Below are 17,235 nucleotides of genomic sequence, written 5' to 3' on the forward strand. Positions count from 1 at the left end.
AAAATCTCATTAATATAAATAACTACAAATTTTATTTTTAATTTAAAAATATAATAACATTTATAGAAATATATTATTACATTAATGTCAAGAACTTCGATAGAAAAACTAAAATATACGAAAGTTTCAATCAAAGAACATTGGTAGTTAGGGACCGCATCCAAAGTGTCCATTTTCTTTAGAGATGCTCTATGTGTTTACATATTTATTTTGTCTTTTATCGTTTTTTCAAAAGGATTTTATACATTGGAAATTGATCATTTCTGGATCTCTTCCATCAAATCCTACCCATCAAACAATACAGACCTTTGAAATTTGATTTAACGGTTAAAATTATTATAACTTTTAAAGTGGATTCATGTTTATAGCCGTTAGATTAATTTTCAAGAGTTCAAATTAGTTGATAGATGAAAGAGATTCAAAAAAGATCCATTTCCTTGTACATTTTACTCCATCGGGTCAATCCGGTTGATTATCCTTGAAGGTTCCTGGAAGTTCCCCGTATGATTGGACTTTTAATCATTTAATTAAAAGCCTATTTCAATTTTCTATTCACACCATTTGACTGGTTAGAAGCATCATCTTTAAATTAACTCACCTTATTACTTCATGCATTATTATAAAAATATTTCTCAAATCATCTACGCGGTTTGTTGCTCACCCAACCACTCTTTTAATTAAATCACTTAATTTGACACATGTAGTGACAAAATGAATATGTATTAGAAATCAATTATTTAATAAAAAAATTAAATGTACGAATCTGGGAGCAAAACATAATTGTAAATATGAAAGTGAGGCCAAAAAACCTAAGGGTAGCAGAGTGTGAATTTCACAATGCATGAAAGTAGTAAAGTGGGGCTAGATTCTTTCACGTCATCAATGAACAAATTAATTAACAGTTAGGCTAACAAAAGTATCAAAGTGATAGAAAAATCAAACTTCAGATATGAAAATGAGACAAAAAAAAGTATAGTACAATGCGATTTTGACAAAACTTGACAATAATAAAATAAAAATTACTCATAATAAATATAATGAATTTTAATTTGAAACGCCAATAAAATGATCTAGGGTGTATTTGAGAGTACCTTTTAGATAACTAATCTCAAGAAACACATTAAAGCAAATAATTAGGGTGTCAACCGGTTGTCATGGGGATGAAAAACGCACAGAAATTTCTCCGCTTAAACATTTGTACATATTGCTTTCTGTTGACCAAGCCAATTCCACAGAGGGAAAAATTTGACAAAGTAGCAAGCATGTAGAAAACGTGGTACCTTACTACCTTTCATATCATTCTTTACTCTTTAGTGGAACGTCGGGTCATCCATCACCCATCACCCATAACAATCAATAATTAATAAATATATTGCCGAATAAAGTAAAGAAAATTAGAAATTCATTTAATTTTTAAAAAAACTAATGAAAAGATTTTAAAATTTTTGAGTTTTAACTATAAGAATAAAATAAATAGTATCATGATTAACTTTTTAATGTGAAAATATGATTTTTTGTTAAAATAAACAGTACCGAAAGTTTTTCGTTAAAATTTCTTTAATTTTTAGACCACAACACATGTTACACATTAGTCGTTTGTTTATGTAGTATCATCGATTTAAGTGTTTAATATTTAGCCTCGTATTAGCGAAGCCAGCAGGCATTCATATCATATGGTTGGTTGGTTGGTTAGTGGTAACTTACACGAAATTTCCTTGTGTCTGTCTACCGCACTACAATACTTATTTTTTTTTTTTAATTTTTTTTAAAGAAGCTGCACTGCAAGTTTAGTATGAAACATTCAAAGTCTTTTGAGTCGACATCGTAGAAAATCAGAAAACGCCAAGTGACAGGGACAAATCACCATACTCGTTTTTTCAACTTTTGGGTTTGAATGCTTGTTTTTTCAATCTGGTATTATAAAATGTGGTCTCTTTTGGATTTGGAATCCTCTCATGAGTCCAATGAGAAGGTGCTCTTGATCAAGCAATGTAGATCGTTGAATTTTTATCTAACGGTTATAAACAGAAAAATTCCTTTAAAATTATATTAATTATAGATGTTGGATAAAAATTCAACGGTCCACACTACTTGATCAGGATGATCCTCTCCTTGGGCTCAAGAGAGGATCCAAATCCATCTCTTTTTAGTATGTGTTTGGGAAAACGAGTGCAACTTTAACATTATGTTTGGATGAAAAAAATAAACATGAAATTTAAATAAAAGTCAGAATTTATAAATTTATATGCACTAATTCTTTTGTTTGGATTCATAAGAAATTTAGAATTTTCGCGTGGAAAAAAAAGAAGAAGAAATTTGGGATCTCCAATTCTCAAGTTTAAATTTCATGTAAATAAATGTCCTTTCTTAATTTATAAATTGAGAATTTAAAAATAACAAATTTCGTATTCAATTCTATTATTGTTTTAAGTTAACCAAACAAGAAAATTCACAAATTCTAGAAAATAAAATCCCGTCATTTTAAAATTTCTTAGTAATCTTAAATTTATTCATCCAAACATAATGTAATGCTACGTAACACTCAATAATATGAGTGTATTAGTCGTTGGATTTGATTTTCACAATTGTCAATTTTCTATCTCAACTAGTTATTTTTCGTAGCCCTCAGTGCCACCTCCCATTAAAAAGAATTGTAAAAGAACCACCAGTTTTCCAATTTTTTTTATTTTTTATGATATAATAGTAGTATTCAAAATAAAATTAATTTGACTATTATAAAATTAAAACTGCAACGCACGGTTTGAATTCGTGAAATTGCAGAATAAAAGCTGCAGTGTAGCATACATCATGAGCTTCAAGGGTGTGGAGTCAAGGTTTTTATTCTTTTTTTATGAAAAAAATGCATTTTTTTATCCAATTATAAAGGTCTGAAAATCATGGGCTTGTCTAAGACTATCTTCAATGGTTAGGCTAAAAGTCAAATTTTTTAACCCGAAAAATTTAACTTTTAGCCCAAAAACAGTTTTTCTACTCCAACCATTCTACCATAAAATTTTAGCCCGGGATTATTAAAGAATGAATTTAGGCTATTTTTTTTGTTAAATTAATTTTTTTTTTAAATAAATATGTAGACTATCATAAATTAATTTTATGAACATTTTAATCTAAAAAAATTTTAAATTCCGATAAATATTGGGTAGAGTCCACCCTGATTTCTGGGCTAAATTTCAGGGGGAATTTGGCATTGGTTTAGCATTTAGCATTTAGCTCAAAATTTCCCCTTGGGTTGGAGTGCGTTTGGGGGGAAATTTTGGAGGGTAATTTGGCTTTTAGCCCACCATTGAAGTTGGTCTAATTGACCTATAGTTAATTAATAAACATAACATTAACTAAGTCCAAAACAAAAAATAACACTTAACATATGCTTGATTATTATGGAATTCATAGATAAGTGAGGAATCCGCCCCTCCTGCACGGAAAGTGTATGAATACTTAAATGAAGGATGTTGTCGCTGCTACTGCGCTGCTCTCGCCATATTTATCTTTTAGTCCGAGTATTTTATAATTCGGAATCAAAGTTTTATTTTAATTTCTAAAACCAAAGAATACTAAATCTGCAACTTTTGTAGCTTTAGTTCCAACTAAGAAGAGATCAGGAAGAAGAACTCTCTCCCACTTCCATACGCGACCTCTTAACTTTGGCCATTTTGTTTTTGTTTTTCAATTGTTGTGTAATCAAGTTACCCAATTTGTTCTGTTAGTTATTTGCAACTAGCAGAGGGTACACAATTTGTGTGTGTGTGAATAATTTCTTTTAATAAGTGCATATATTTTTTTAATATTACATAATTATCGTTTTGTTCTCCTTATGTAAATATTGTGTATCAAAAGTGAGGGTAAAATTGAAAAAATAAGTATATGATTGTCATTTTCTCAAAAAAAAAAAAGAAAAAAAAAAGGTAAAATAGGAAAAATAAGGATATGATTGTCATTTTGTCAAAAGGTACAAAATTACTATTTTGCCCTCCTTTTGTCAATAGTGTGTATCAAAAGTGAGGGTAAAATAGAAAAAAAGGAAAAAATGTTGACAATGATTCTCTTAATAATAGTATATAGATTAAGTTGCGCGTTTCTATGTGTCCACCTTTGCCAATGTGTTTTAGGCCGCATGTTTGACCCAATTATTCCTCTTCAAATTCACTATAAATTCATACGAGTTTCAAGCAACATTTCGTAAAGTATTACAAGCTTATAATCACTTGAGCTTTTATCTCATGATATAATTGACCAAAATATTAAGGAAAATCTATTAATTTTTATATATTATATGTTATATAATTAATAATATTTTATGTAATTTATGTTATATAATAAATATCACTTATTTATACGATATATAATAAATTAGTTAAATTCGCTTAGTCTACTTAGGCGCTGGGCATTAGGACACATCACGTTACTTGACTAGCGCATAACGTCTTGTAGAACCCTGCTCATTAGACAATTATATAATGGAATTACATTATATGAACGATGCTCAAATTCTCCTTCAAATATTGGTTAGTCCAAATTCTCCTTCGAATATTTCGGGTAGTCTAAATTCTCATTCAAATATTTTGGTTAGTACAAATCCTCATTCAAATATTTTGGTTAGTACAAATCCTCATTCAAATATTATGGATAGTTCTCTATAAAGTGAGGTCACCAAGTTGAATGAAGTATTGTCTAATCCTCTTGCAGACCATGGACTTAGACCTCGAACAGTTGTCAATATTTTCTAGGACCTTTTGCCCTTTCAAATTTCGCATCTCTCCTCAACAATTCTTGGCTTTGCCACTGTCCCAAAGTGATTGGATGCAAAAGAAAAATGTCCCTAGAGTGATGATAAAGTCTCCCCGCTTTCTTCTACCTACTCACTTTTTAATAGTTTTTAATACCAATTTTACCTTCTTGTAAAGTGACATCTAAGGACCAAAGTAGAAAAACAAAAACAAAAAAAAATTCTCTTCTCTGTTCACTAGCCTATACTGTTGCAGATTTAACATGGATATGCAAAATCTTCAAAGATATAGCCCCTCTAACGTTCCTAAACTTTGGTGTAACAATGTCTCTGCCCTCTCTTTGGCATGTAATCCAGTATGTCATGCTCACACAAAACACGTGGAAATAGATTACCACTATATAAGAGAACTAGTTTTGGCAAATTTGGTTAGAGTTCAGTATGTCAGTACTCAACATAAAATTGCTAATATTCATACTAAGTCAATATCCAAGGCCAGATTCAAGTTTCTACAGTCCAAGCTTTCTCTGAGTTCCCCTCTGATTAGCTTGAGGGGGTGTAAAGAGACACCTCGTACTTAGATATTTTAGTTAGTGTGGACAGCTGTAAATTGGTTACAACTGTTATGTAACTAATCCTTGCGTTACTTAGTTAATCAAGTGTAATTAGTCACCAAGCTTACTCAGCAGAGTGTAAATATACTCATTTGTAATTACTTCTTCATTAAGTAATGAAATACAGAAAGCAATTTCTCTATCTGTAATTAGAATATTATTTTCATAACTCTGACAAGGAAAACACATTTCGCTATAACTTATGGTGCCTCACAAATCCAATGAAGCTCTCCTCTAATCGTCGTGGCATATATGGTATTGTCATCTCCCGATCCGACTCATTCCCATCCCAAAAGGGGCGGCTAAAGTTTTTGTGCAGTTTTGGATTGTGCAGACCTTGTTGGGCGTAGAAGATTTCCATAGTTTTTGGGCAAGCATGGTTGTTGGATAATTAGCGTGGGCTGGCGTTTGTAAAATCACCGTTTGATAATCATTTTAGTTTTCATTTTTTTAGAAAACTGGAAGATGAAAATTTGTTTAGTTTCCAAAAAGTGTGGGACAAAATTTTACAAAGAAATGATTGTTAAACGACCCTTAACTAGAATGCAGCTTTAGTAGACTGCCATTTATTTATCTAAACTACCATCTATATCTAAACTATTTTTTCAACGAAACGATTGTAAAATAATATTGTCTAGTCATATTTATCTCTATTTATAAGTGAGAGATTTCATGTTCGATGATTGTTATTACGAGTTTGAATCAAATTATTAGAGCAATCCCTATTGTTGAACTAATCATTCACTAATTATAATTAATAATTACCTTGATATACAAAACGATAGCTACGAAATAGGATTCGGAGTTAAGAATTCCATTCTAACACATTCGTACAGATGAGTAAGATGGTTAACCAATTCTTTGATAATTTCAAGCTAGATTCCTCCGAAATTGAATCATTTTTTCTACTCAAATACAAAAAAATATTTTTATATTTCCACTGAAGTCAACCCTTCTCTGGTTTACAGGCCATACAGCTGCAAAACAACAAAAATATAAATAAAATAAAATGAACATCATACAGCTGGAAGTATAGGTTTGCCAAAGAAAACTCAAAGTCCAATTAAATATCTATACTATTTACTATAATTTTAATTTTTTGTACTGTAATTCGACAATTACCAATGCTCAGTTTGCTCACTCAATCAAGATCGTAATTTGCTGCTAGATTTTTATTATATCCGAGGCTTATTAATAAATAAAGTACATTAATAAAAATTAAAATTTAGACTTTCGAAAGAATTGACTGCCTTGACGAAAGCGTCCCTTTTTATAAAAAAAGAAAAAAAAATAAAAACAAGAGAAATGTCGTGATGAAACAGTTGTAAGCCATTCCATGACAAAATATTAATTTTCAAGTTCACACATTAAGGCCCATTTCCAGAGAATCAAGGTCCCAAATCCGGTTGGGCCAAGTTCAAGCAAGGGCATGACAGCTTCCAATCTCTCTCTTGGATGTCGTTTCCCTCTCCTCCATTCCCCGTTCTAAAACTCTTCGTTTAGCGTCGGCTAGACACCGCTTGGGGGCTAGGTAGTTATCGACCGCCTTGAGTAATTCCCAGCTGGTTTAGGTAGGTAGGGCCTAGGCGCCCGTCTGGACCAGTCTAAGCATTAGTCGAGGTTGCGATTTTCATTTAGAAAATAGAAAACTTTTATTTTTGAAATGCGGTTGTTAACTGAGACACGTTACTTTACTAATTTTGATAAAGTGGTTTAACATCTTTTGGGAAGCAAATTTTGTAGCTGATACCTTAGCTAGACAGGGTCACTCGTTACAAAATTTGCATGTTTGAAAGTATAGTATTCCTGATAAGTTGTATAATGCTTTTATGTTTGATTGTATTGGAACCAGCTGTACAAGGAGTTTCTCTCATCGAATGAATTACTTTCTCATAAAAAAATAAAAAAAAAAGAACAAAAAAATAAAATAAAAATACTGATGGAACAAAACTAGAGATCATTATTAGGAGATAAACTCACTTGTAACTAAAGACACTATGTGAAAATTATGTATTAAACGAATAATGCACTTTTTATCAGTCGAGAAGAATACTACTATATTGTAGTACTAAATGACGAATAATGCACTTTTTATCAGTCGAGAAGAATACTACTATATTGTAGTACTAAATGACGAATAATGCACTTTTTAAACGGGAAACACCACTAAAACTTAACCGGCCTTCCTCTAGATAGACAGCAAGGAAATCATCTGCTTGATCTCCTTGAATACCGCCTGCACGACTCGTGCAACTCTGAAAATTGAATCTTTTTTTTTTCTCCCTTCTAGATTGTTCCTAGCAAATAGTGTACTGTACTGGTAACCTCTACGTAGCCAACCGCACACATATACTACTCCAAAAATACTAAAATAATTAATATTTTATTTATTGAAAAGACAAAACTCCACAAAAATATGCTCCATGATCTTGTTACAGCTTAAATATTGTGTTACGCTCCCTTCAAAACCAATTCATTAATTTTTATTAATTTAAGATTATCAACTAATAATATAATCTAACAATTTTGTACTTTTCATACTGCGGGTTTATTCACGCAAGTTTGTTCACATGAATAACGACGTTTTCTATTTGTATTTTTTGAGTTCGATACGACGATATCTTGTCAATAGCTGGCTCACTATGTTCAATCTCCTTCATTTAGAGTAAGAATATCGTTGTATAAAAAATAAAATTACTAATAATGCAATTATACGATTGATATTCTTAAAGAGGTGCAAAATGTTGCATGTGCACGTGCAAAGCATGCATGCACGTGAATGTCCTCAGTAGATTAGTTGACTTCATTAATTTCATCATTAAGTTCTTTATTACTATTATTATTATTATTATTATTATATTAGTTAATCAATTAGTGTATTAATTAGTTAATTATAGACAACAGAAAACTTAGGCCAGCCAGTGCTTCGCTGGCATGTATGATATATTATGCAGAGCTGGCGCGATTAGAAAGCCTTTTTCGAAAAATACATGGGCTGGTATCTTCGGGAGGCCCAAGCCCAAATTGAAGAAGACTGGTGCTCTTACTTTGGGCCTTGATGGCGGATGCATTATATACACAAATTTAATTATTTAAACATTTTAATGACAATGTCTAGTTCCTTAGGTATTTGATGTTCTAGTACTTCTATTTCTAGGCCAACTCTGAACCTTGTTTATTTATAACAAATAAGAAATTGCCACATTAGTTATTTAATGTTACGATCTAATGATATTTTTCTTTATTTATAAATAAGAGGTCTGAAATTTGAATTAGAATCAAATTACTCTGGTCAGCCCAATGTGAGACTTAAATCACTCCCCACCCGTGTAGATAATATCATATGTATTAAAAAAAAAGAAATTATCATATTAATTGGTAATTAACATGTAACTGAGAAAGAATTAGTCTAGATTGACGCTTCGCTTCTTGGTACTTTCATTCTTCATGTTTTTCAAATGTTTCTCTATTGTATAGTTTGACTGTCTTTCGATTCTTTTTCAATAATTTTTTAATGCAAACGATATTCTACATTAATTCTTCTATTAATACAAGAGTGATTCAAACTTTGGGTGCAAAGGGCCACATTGCTTTGACCAATTTATCTGAGTCAAGATGTGCTGATTTATTTATTTTATTTTATTGTATTACTAACTAGTCCAAAAACACTAAGGGAGAGAGGAGAGAGATTGAATCCAAGACGTAGTGAGTTGAAAAACAAAAACCCTAACTAATAAGACACTTACAAGATATGATGATTTCTAAATGAGTAAATAAAAGGCTAAAACCTCACTTTGATTCAACAAAAATGTCACTTTCCAAATTTCCTTTAAAGTACCAAGTTCGTTTGTGTGTTGTGAATTATTGGGACAATTTATTCAAAAACTCTCGAATGCCTTGGTAGAAGAAGCAAGTACACGGCCGTCAGTATATGTACGTTGAAGACGGAAGAGTAATATTCGTGTTTGATTGCTTAGAGTTTGAATGGAATGGTCAAAATTCAACCCCAATCAAAGTCTATATATTGTCATCCGTTTTCCTTTCATTCTTCTTCACTCTTTCTATCTTGTTCTCTTGGGTAACGTCTAAGCGGTAACCTTCTCGTGTTCGCCTATGCGTTTGCCGTACACAAACATTTCTCAAATTTCCAATTTTCTTTTATAATATAATGATGTTTTGCAATAATAGTTGGGAGGAGGATTACATAATGGAAAATATGACATCAAACTTGTTATTTACCATTTTCAAACTTAAATGTTCTCACTTACAATTTAAGATGAACATTAGTAGAGTATAGTACTCGGTCAACAATTTAATAATTTGACAATAGAATAAAAAAGGTTAATCATGTGTTGTACATCTCCATGATACAGTTAGGATTCACGCCGATCCTGAGTTATAACTGTACTAGAAAGGAAAATACCATGATTAGTCACATGTAGAATGATTTCTGACTGTAGATTCATATAGAGGGGTTCACTGAGCCCGTGCATATCTACTACTCGTAATGAGTGCAGTCTATTTACGCGTAACCAACCGTAACTAAAATTTTTGATCATCACACTAAACATGTATAAATAAATAAATAAAAATTGACATACACATCTTTTTGAAGCCTTAACAAATACTATTTAAACGTCCTGAATCAATAATACAATGACATGTGCTAGTCTCTCTCGACTCACAGCATAAATTCACCTTTATGAGTAAAACACCGGCGGCAAAAGAATTCCCCTAGTGTTTCGGACAGTCATGCTACTCGAAGTAAGGAAAAGTCCAAACTGTCAAAAATCTTCAAACCAGAAATTTAACAAAATCCCACAGCTGCCTTTTTTGAAGGACCATCCTATTTCCCTCAACTTCCCCATTCGTTCCCCCAAAGTTTCAATTCCCCACTCATCACCACCACAACACCCCACCCCACCACACCATCACCGCCGCCGCCGTGAGCTCGAAATTCTGCGTTTCATTTCATGGAATCTCCACCGCCGCCGCCTATGCTTCAAGAGCTAGACGCGGCGGAGAATATTATTCTCGTCTGGGACTCCACGGCTTCCGAGGAGGCCCGAGAGCGAATGATATTCGACGGCCAGCGCGACGAAATCGATCGCTACTTACAGGCCGTCGATGAAATCCAACGCTCTCTGTCCTCAGCCACGCTTTCTTCAGAGGGCGAACAGTCCAAGCTCAACTCTGCCATCCAGATCGCCATGGCTCGGTTGGAGGACGAGTTCCGCAACATCCTCCTCAACCACACCACTCCCATCGAGCCTGACTCGCTTTCCTCCGCCGATCCGAGCTCGTCAACTCACTCCTGCGTCGCTGATTCGAGCTCCGAGTTCGAGGATTACTCGGCTGAAGACGACGGCGGTTTGACCACACCTAAGGCCTCCTCCGTCTATGCCGGTGACGTCGACGAGCTTCTCCAGCGCGGCGATTCGTCGAACACTAGCAGCTACCGGTCCGCCAGCAGCATCCGCGAGCTCGATCTCATCCCCTCCGATGCGGTATTCGATCTCCGCAACATCGCTGAGCGGATGATTGCGGCCGGCTACCTCCGCGAGTGTATTCAGGTCTACGGCGGCGTCAGGAAGGGGACGGTGGACTCGAGTTTCCGGAAGCTGGGGATTGAGAAGCTGAGCATCGGAGACGTTCAGAGGCTGCCGTGGGAGCAGCTGGAAACCAAGATCCGACGGTGGATACGCGCCGCCAAGGCTTGCGTGAGGACCGTCTTCGCCTCCGAAAAGAAGCTCTGCGAGCAAATCTTTAATGGCATCGGCACCGCCATTGACGACGCTTGCTTTATGGAGACAGTCAAGGGCCCCGCGATTCAGCTCTTCAACTTCGCCGAGGCCATCAGCATCAGCCGGAGGTCGCCCGAGAAGCTCTTCAAGATTCTCGACTTGCACGATGCTCTGATGGACTTGATGCCAGACATCGAATCGGTTTTCGAATCGAAATCGTCGGAGTCGATTCGGATTCAGGCGGTGGAGATCTTGTCGAGGCTGGCGGAGGCAGCGAGGGGAATTCTATCTGAGTTTGAGAATGCCGTACTTCGCGAACCGTCTAGGGTTCCCGTTCCCGGCGGAACAATTCATCCATTGACTCGGTATGTGATGAATTACATCAGTTTGATATCGGATTATAAGCAGACTTTGCATGAGCTTATTGTGTCGAAGCCCTCCACGGGGTCGCGGTACTCCGGCGATCCCACGACTCCGGATATGGAGTTCGCCGAGTTGGAGGAGAAGACCCCTCTGGCTCTGCATTTGATTTGGATTATTGTGATTTTGCAATTTAATTTGGATGGCAAGTCTAAGCACTATAAGGATGCTTCAATAGCTCACTTGTTCATGATGAACAATGTTCATTACATTGTTCAAAAGGTGAAAGGGTCTCCGGAATTGCGGGAAATGATTGGAGACGATTACTTGAGGAGGTTGACCGGGAAGTTCCGCCAGGCAGCTACTAGTTACCAGAGAGCTACTTGGGTAGGTGTGTTGTATTGTTTGAGAGATGAAGGGTTACATGTTAGCGGGAGTTTTTCTTCCGGGGTGTCAAAGAGTGCTTTGAGAGAGAGGTTCAAGTCCTTCAATGCTATGTTTGAGGAGGTTCATAGGACCCAAGCTACTTGGTTGATACCGGATACTCAGCTTAGGGAGGAGCTACGGATATCTATATCAGAGAAGTTGATCCCAGCATACAGGTCGTTCCTTGGGCGGTTCAGGAGCCATATAGAAAGTGGGAAGCATCCGGAAAACTACATCAAGTATTCGACCGAGGATTTGGAGACCGCTGTATTGGATTTCTTTGAGGGGTACTCGGTATCCCAGCACTTGAGGAGGAGATCTCAGTGAATGTGATCAAATTGAAGTTAAGTTTTGCAAGTTTAGAAACTAGGACACATTCTTTGAATTTTTTGGGGAGTGTTTGGGTGATGATGGTGCTGGTCAGTTTGGGATTCATTGAGCCTCCCATTTCATTAAAAATCCTACATAGTTCAATATTCTGTTGATTGGGGGAGGTCAGATTGTTTTACGAAGATCTCGATTGTAGCTCTACAGAGCAGCTAAGTCTACACGCCCGAATGCTTCTGCCCTGTAAGCATGTTATTTATTATTACTACCACGATCTAGATTTTGTTTCATTTGTTCATATTCGAATTGTTGTGCGTGTGTGTTGTTCCATTTTTTGTTTTAATATCAAGAAGCCGCTTCTTATAGTAGTAGCTCCAGGTTACTTGTATACCATGTCATATATTTTAGCTTTTGATGAGGCAGATTTCCGAAACACACTTCAGATTTATAACTTTTCTAGAAATGAATGAGTTAGTTTTATGTTAACCGAAAGTTGTTTGTATAAATATTCGCCGTCACTCTGCATACGCATAAATTTCAACCGAAAAATCATTTGAAGGTTATTGGCATGTCGGGAAAAATGCGTATTTTGCATACAGTTACTTGGTCCCTCTATCCCTTTCGGTTTTCAGGTTAAGGTGCCTATGCCATCTCTCTTTCGGTTTTCGGTACGTTAAACGACTCAACTTTTGTTGTATTGGTTTTGTTTCTTATGTAATATGCTGATAACTTCACTTGATAGTTTTCTGTATCTTACTAAACTGATAATTACAGATTGAATTGCACTCCATGAACGTAGCGAAGTTTGGATAGGGTGATTTTATAACGGAAAGTGTAACGATATTGGTTTAGTATAGCAACTAGCTCTTAGTTGGTTTAGTATAGCAACTAGCTCTTAGTACAGTGATGTTGCTCTTCCCGTTGTTGAAACAGCTGCCAATTACGCAAACACCTGAAAACCATGTGCACAAGATTAACCGGTGATCTTGCTTCTTTCGTTGCTCGAAAGTAAAATATCTTCGACTAAATTTGTGTACTACCTCGTAAGCATGAGAAATTTTTAGTTACGACGGAAACACAAGTGGTACACCACGTGTATTAATAGAAGTGGTGAAAAATTTTATTTTTTAAGTTATTAACTTTTTAACACACATATTCTCTCATTTGTATAGTGACACGTGATGTACCATCCTATGTACCGATCATACTGAAAAATCTCTCCGCAAGCATAATGCCGATTTAGCCATGAACTCAAACCGAGGGAAAGCACTGAATAAATATGTGAACCGCCAATGAAATTTCTACTTTTGAATACAAGCGATACTATTATTTAAAGTTACATTGGGAAAGGAAAGTGAGTTTGAACGCAGAACACAATGAGTCGAAGGCTACAATCATCAGAACAATCGACCACTTGCAAACCGCCAATGATATTATCACAAAGAAACACAACAAATCTCCTTTACCCACCTTTCTTCTACTCGTGAGAAAATTCAGGAACCAATTGAACAAATACATTAAGGACTAAGATGCAAACATTAAATTACGCGAACTAATTTTATAATCTCAACATACAAATTTCTATGCCATGATCCGTGCTCCTCCGTTTAACATGTGTTCCCGAGCAGCTGGAAATTGTTGCAATGTCAACGAATATTCCAGCTGGGTTCTGTTTTTACTCTATCTTGTCTTCTTCATCGTCGCCATTTGAGGCCCCATTGCTGCTCTTCACCGGTCTAGTCTCCAGCGCACTACCAGCATCCTTAGCAGGCGTTAGGGCCGGTTTTATGAGTGTCAAAGTCGTGTCGTCCTTGTCAAACTCTTCGCTATCTCCAGAGTACGCATATCTTGTCAAAAAAGGAAAATAGTGTGGGGATACGGTCATTAGATAAAACAAGGACGCGTTCAATAGTGTTGAAACACCACCGACATGTCATTGGGATGGCAGTTAATAAAAGAGATAATTCATGTACCAACCTAAGGATTCGAGAGTTTTCAAGTAAATTATGGGAAACGTCCCATGTGGCATGTTAAACACGAACAAAGTTTTGAACGTTAGGATGAACGAAGAAGAATCATGGAAGCCATGTATTTTACCTTGTTGAGGTCTGCGATGGCGTCCAAAGAATGCAGATGACACATAGGAGAGAGAAAGATAAAACTTGCCAGAAGGCAGGGATGATCCATGCGTTCTGCCACTGCTCATTGTAAACATCATTTGATTTGAAATACAGCTGCAGGTACAATGTTGAAAAATATCAAACGTGTAATAACTAAATTAAACAAATTTAAAACAAAGAAAGCTGCGTGTGAATGGATTCAACAGACGCAAATCATTTTGCGCAAGTAAAAATTATCCTGACCATGTTAAATCCACCACCAAATCACAAAAACTTTATACTTTTCTCTCTTCCTAGGAAAGGGCATGGATGTAGGTTAAAAGATTACCTCATAGCATATCCAACCCACAGACACAATGACAGTTACTGCCAACGCATTGGTAAACTTCCTGTAAATGTCTAGTTTAACCATCATTCGCCTAGCCTGTCACAAAACAAAAGCAAGAAAAAGTAATCAACAAGGTAGCTGTATGTTAAAGCTCTTCGATTCACAATACGCAGCACGCTTAATCCCTTGCATAAGCACAAACATGAAAGTTACAGGATCAACCATTAAGATCTGATGGCGATGATTGGGTAAATTACAATCAAGTACATGTATGATGTAGCTGGCATATACCACATCTATAGATGAATAGTAAAGGTTGGTTCTCATATTGCCCATAGATTCAACTTCAAGCACCCTTATTCTTTCATTTTGGTGAAACGGAAAACATAAGTTGAACAGATTATATTTGAAAAACTAATAATTCACTGATATCATTGGAATGAAAATTAAGGTACCTGAAGCTTTTTCAAAGTTGCAGAGAGGGAAGTAAATATCCAAAGAATGAAGAACGCATCCAATACTGCCACAGGAAGAACCAAGAACAATCTTGCCTTCCCAGAAAGATCACTTACTGCACCGACATTTTCTACCATCTCAAGAACCTCAGATGCTAGGAAGAAGGTCAGTCCGAGCAAAATCACCTTTGATGTAAGCCCACCAAGGGAAGGCCTCACAACACCATAGCCCATAGAGACCATTAAAAGTATCACACGTGCTACGGTGCGCTTGACTGTCCCAAAGGTAACAGCCCATACAGTTATCCCAGTTGGCCTGATGCCTGTCTCGTTGAATTCAGCATACTCAAAATACCACAAAGCCATCTCAAACATACCGAGTGTTATTACCAGAGTGATGCAGTTCTGCAACGGGAAAACTTCTCTCCAGAATCTTGCATACTGTGAGAACCAACCAATCCCGAGTATGACAAAGGCAAAGGACATAAACCCATAGAAACTCATAAAAGGAGCCATTCTACCAGGTAAATACCCAGTAGGATTCTTCCATATAGTTTTCCCCTCCACAACCACATCCTTAATACTCAGATCACAATGAATAAAATACAAATTGTACATCCCGGTTTTCGTAATTGGTATGGATTTGGACGGCAATGTAGCAACTTCCTCATATTCTTCAAATGAGACACCAAAAACCTGGGGCCAACCTGGATTCTCAGTCGACTGGCGGTGAATGATCTCTCCTTGTGCACACACCCCCAATTTCGCCAGATCCCCTGAGCAACATACTGCTCTTTGACCACCATAAGCTGAACCCCCAATGGTCTCTCTATCTTCCACCTCAAAAACAATGGCATGGACTGGCCATGAGCTCAGGTTTGCAGATTCTCTGCTCCTCCGAAACGTAACCTTTTCGAAGCTGGTTTCAAGTTACAGTAGCAAATCAGATAACGGTTTTGTACAAACAGGGTGCAACAATAACACATGAATTGGGTTAATCACTTGGAATAGTCCCAGTAAAAAAGCTGCTGACTTTTTACTAAACAAGCAATTTACGAACCCAATAAATCAAATACTCAAACGAACTCAATTGTGCATCAGATCTTAGCCAATTGCAAGTTAAAACTGGAGAAGCAAAGAGAGTGAAATGGGGAAATGGAATTCTATGATTTACTTTACCGTATGAAAGAGTCGCCGTTGACTGAGTCGGAGGCGGACTGAGCAGGGGCAGAAGAGTAAATTCCCTCGCTGCCGCCGTGGACGACGAAGGCGCTGCCTTTGGTGGCGAATCTCTCAGCGGCGTATTTGTGGACCGATGCCTCCGCGCTCAAAAAGCAGAGCAGAAACGCAAGGAGAGCAGGAGCTGGAGAGCACCACATTATAAATTCAAATCCCTAAATTCCCAATTCTACAAAATGTCGAATCTGAGAGACCTCGAGAAGAAGGAAGTGGAAGCTTCTCTCTGCGTGGTCTGTGAAATGAAATCGGATCTGTTTTTGTATACTCACTCTCTCTCTCTCTCTCTCTCGTGTGTGCTAATTCAACTTAGGAGCTGCTGGGATCATGTTAAGTATGTTTAATTAATTAATTAGTGTTTTAACGTTTTGGGTGGAGAGAGTTTCGTGTGGAATGCACGTATGGGGTGGTTTTCATCTGAGTGGGTTTAGTGCCGGTTAGTCAGCACAAACGTCGGTGAGAGTGTGATTATTATTATTACTAGTATATGTCCACATTTGTGTGAAATTTTTTAATTTTATTCTTAAAATAAAAGAAGAGATCAAGAGAGTGAGAAATATAATACGGGAGTGGGGAGAGGGAGAGAGGAAAAGAGGGTTATTTATTTATTTTTATAATAAAATTAGAGAGAGGAAAAGTGGAGAGTGTGAAATTACGTTACTGTTTTTAATTTTTTTGTTGTAATAAAAGACAAAAATGTATTTTTATTCTCTTTTGATTTACAAAGAGGGATTCATTAGTATGTAATTTAGATTACCAACATATGACCACGCACAAAGTGTGCATGAAATTTTTTACTTTTGTTTTTAAGATTGAAGGAGAGAGAGAGAGAGAGAGAGAGAGAGAGAGATAACGTGAGAGTGGAGAGATAGGTTTATTTGTTT

At 36.3% G+C, this 17,235-nt stretch overlaps 2 protein-coding genes across 2 annotated transcripts; one reads left to right on the forward strand and one right to left on the reverse strand.

The window, feature by feature from the left end:
- The first annotated feature begins 10,192 nt into the window (after positions 1-10,192).
- LOC137739266 (exocyst complex component EXO70A1-like) lies at positions 10,193-12,647 on the forward strand. The gene has a single exon (XM_068478820.1). The coding sequence runs from the start codon at positions 10,329-10,331 to the stop codon at positions 12,210-12,212; it is 1,884 nt and encodes a 627-aa protein (XP_068334921.1). The 5' UTR covers positions 10,193-10,328; the 3' UTR covers positions 12,213-12,647.
- Positions 12,648-13,496: 849 nt separating this feature from the next.
- On the reverse strand, positions 13,497-16,678 carry LOC137739267 (uncharacterized). The gene is made up of 5 exons (XM_068478821.1): positions 16,295-16,678; positions 15,116-16,034; positions 14,661-14,756; positions 14,310-14,446; positions 13,497-14,059 (listed from the first exon to the last, which is right to left on the reverse strand). Exons 1-5 carry the CDS (start codon positions 16,492-16,494, stop codon positions 13,888-13,890), a joined length of 1,524 nt encoding a protein of 507 aa, XP_068334922.1. The 5' UTR covers positions 16,495-16,678; the 3' UTR covers positions 13,497-13,887.
- Between the last annotated feature and the right edge of the window lie 557 nt (positions 16,679-17,235).

The sequence above is a fragment of the Pyrus communis genome, chromosome 7 (genome assembly GCF_963583255.1).
Source record: "Pyrus communis chromosome 7, drPyrComm1.1, whole genome shotgun sequence".
NCBI lineage: Eukaryota > Viridiplantae > Streptophyta > Magnoliopsida > Rosales > Rosaceae > Pyrus > Pyrus communis.

What these genes read in the sequence shown, in the direction of transcription:
- LOC137739266 (XM_068478820.1), top strand. Translation starts at nt 10,329, where the DNA reads ATGGAATCTCCACCGCCGCCGCCTATGCTTCAAGAGCTAGACGCGGCG.
- LOC137739267 (XM_068478821.1), bottom strand. Translation starts at nt 16,494, where the DNA reads ATGTGGTGCTCTCCAGCTCCTGCTCTCCTTGCGTTTCTGCTCTGCTTT. An exon ending in AACGGCGACTCTTTCATACG is followed by an intron (nt 16,035 to 16,294) that starts GTAAAGTAAATC and finishes ACTTGAAACCAG; the next exon opens with CTTCGAAAAGGTTACGTTTC. An exon ending in CCATCGCAGACCTCAACAAG is followed by an intron (nt 14,060 to 14,309) that starts GTAAAATACATG and finishes TTTTTTGACAAG; the next exon opens with ATATGCGTACTCTGGAGATA.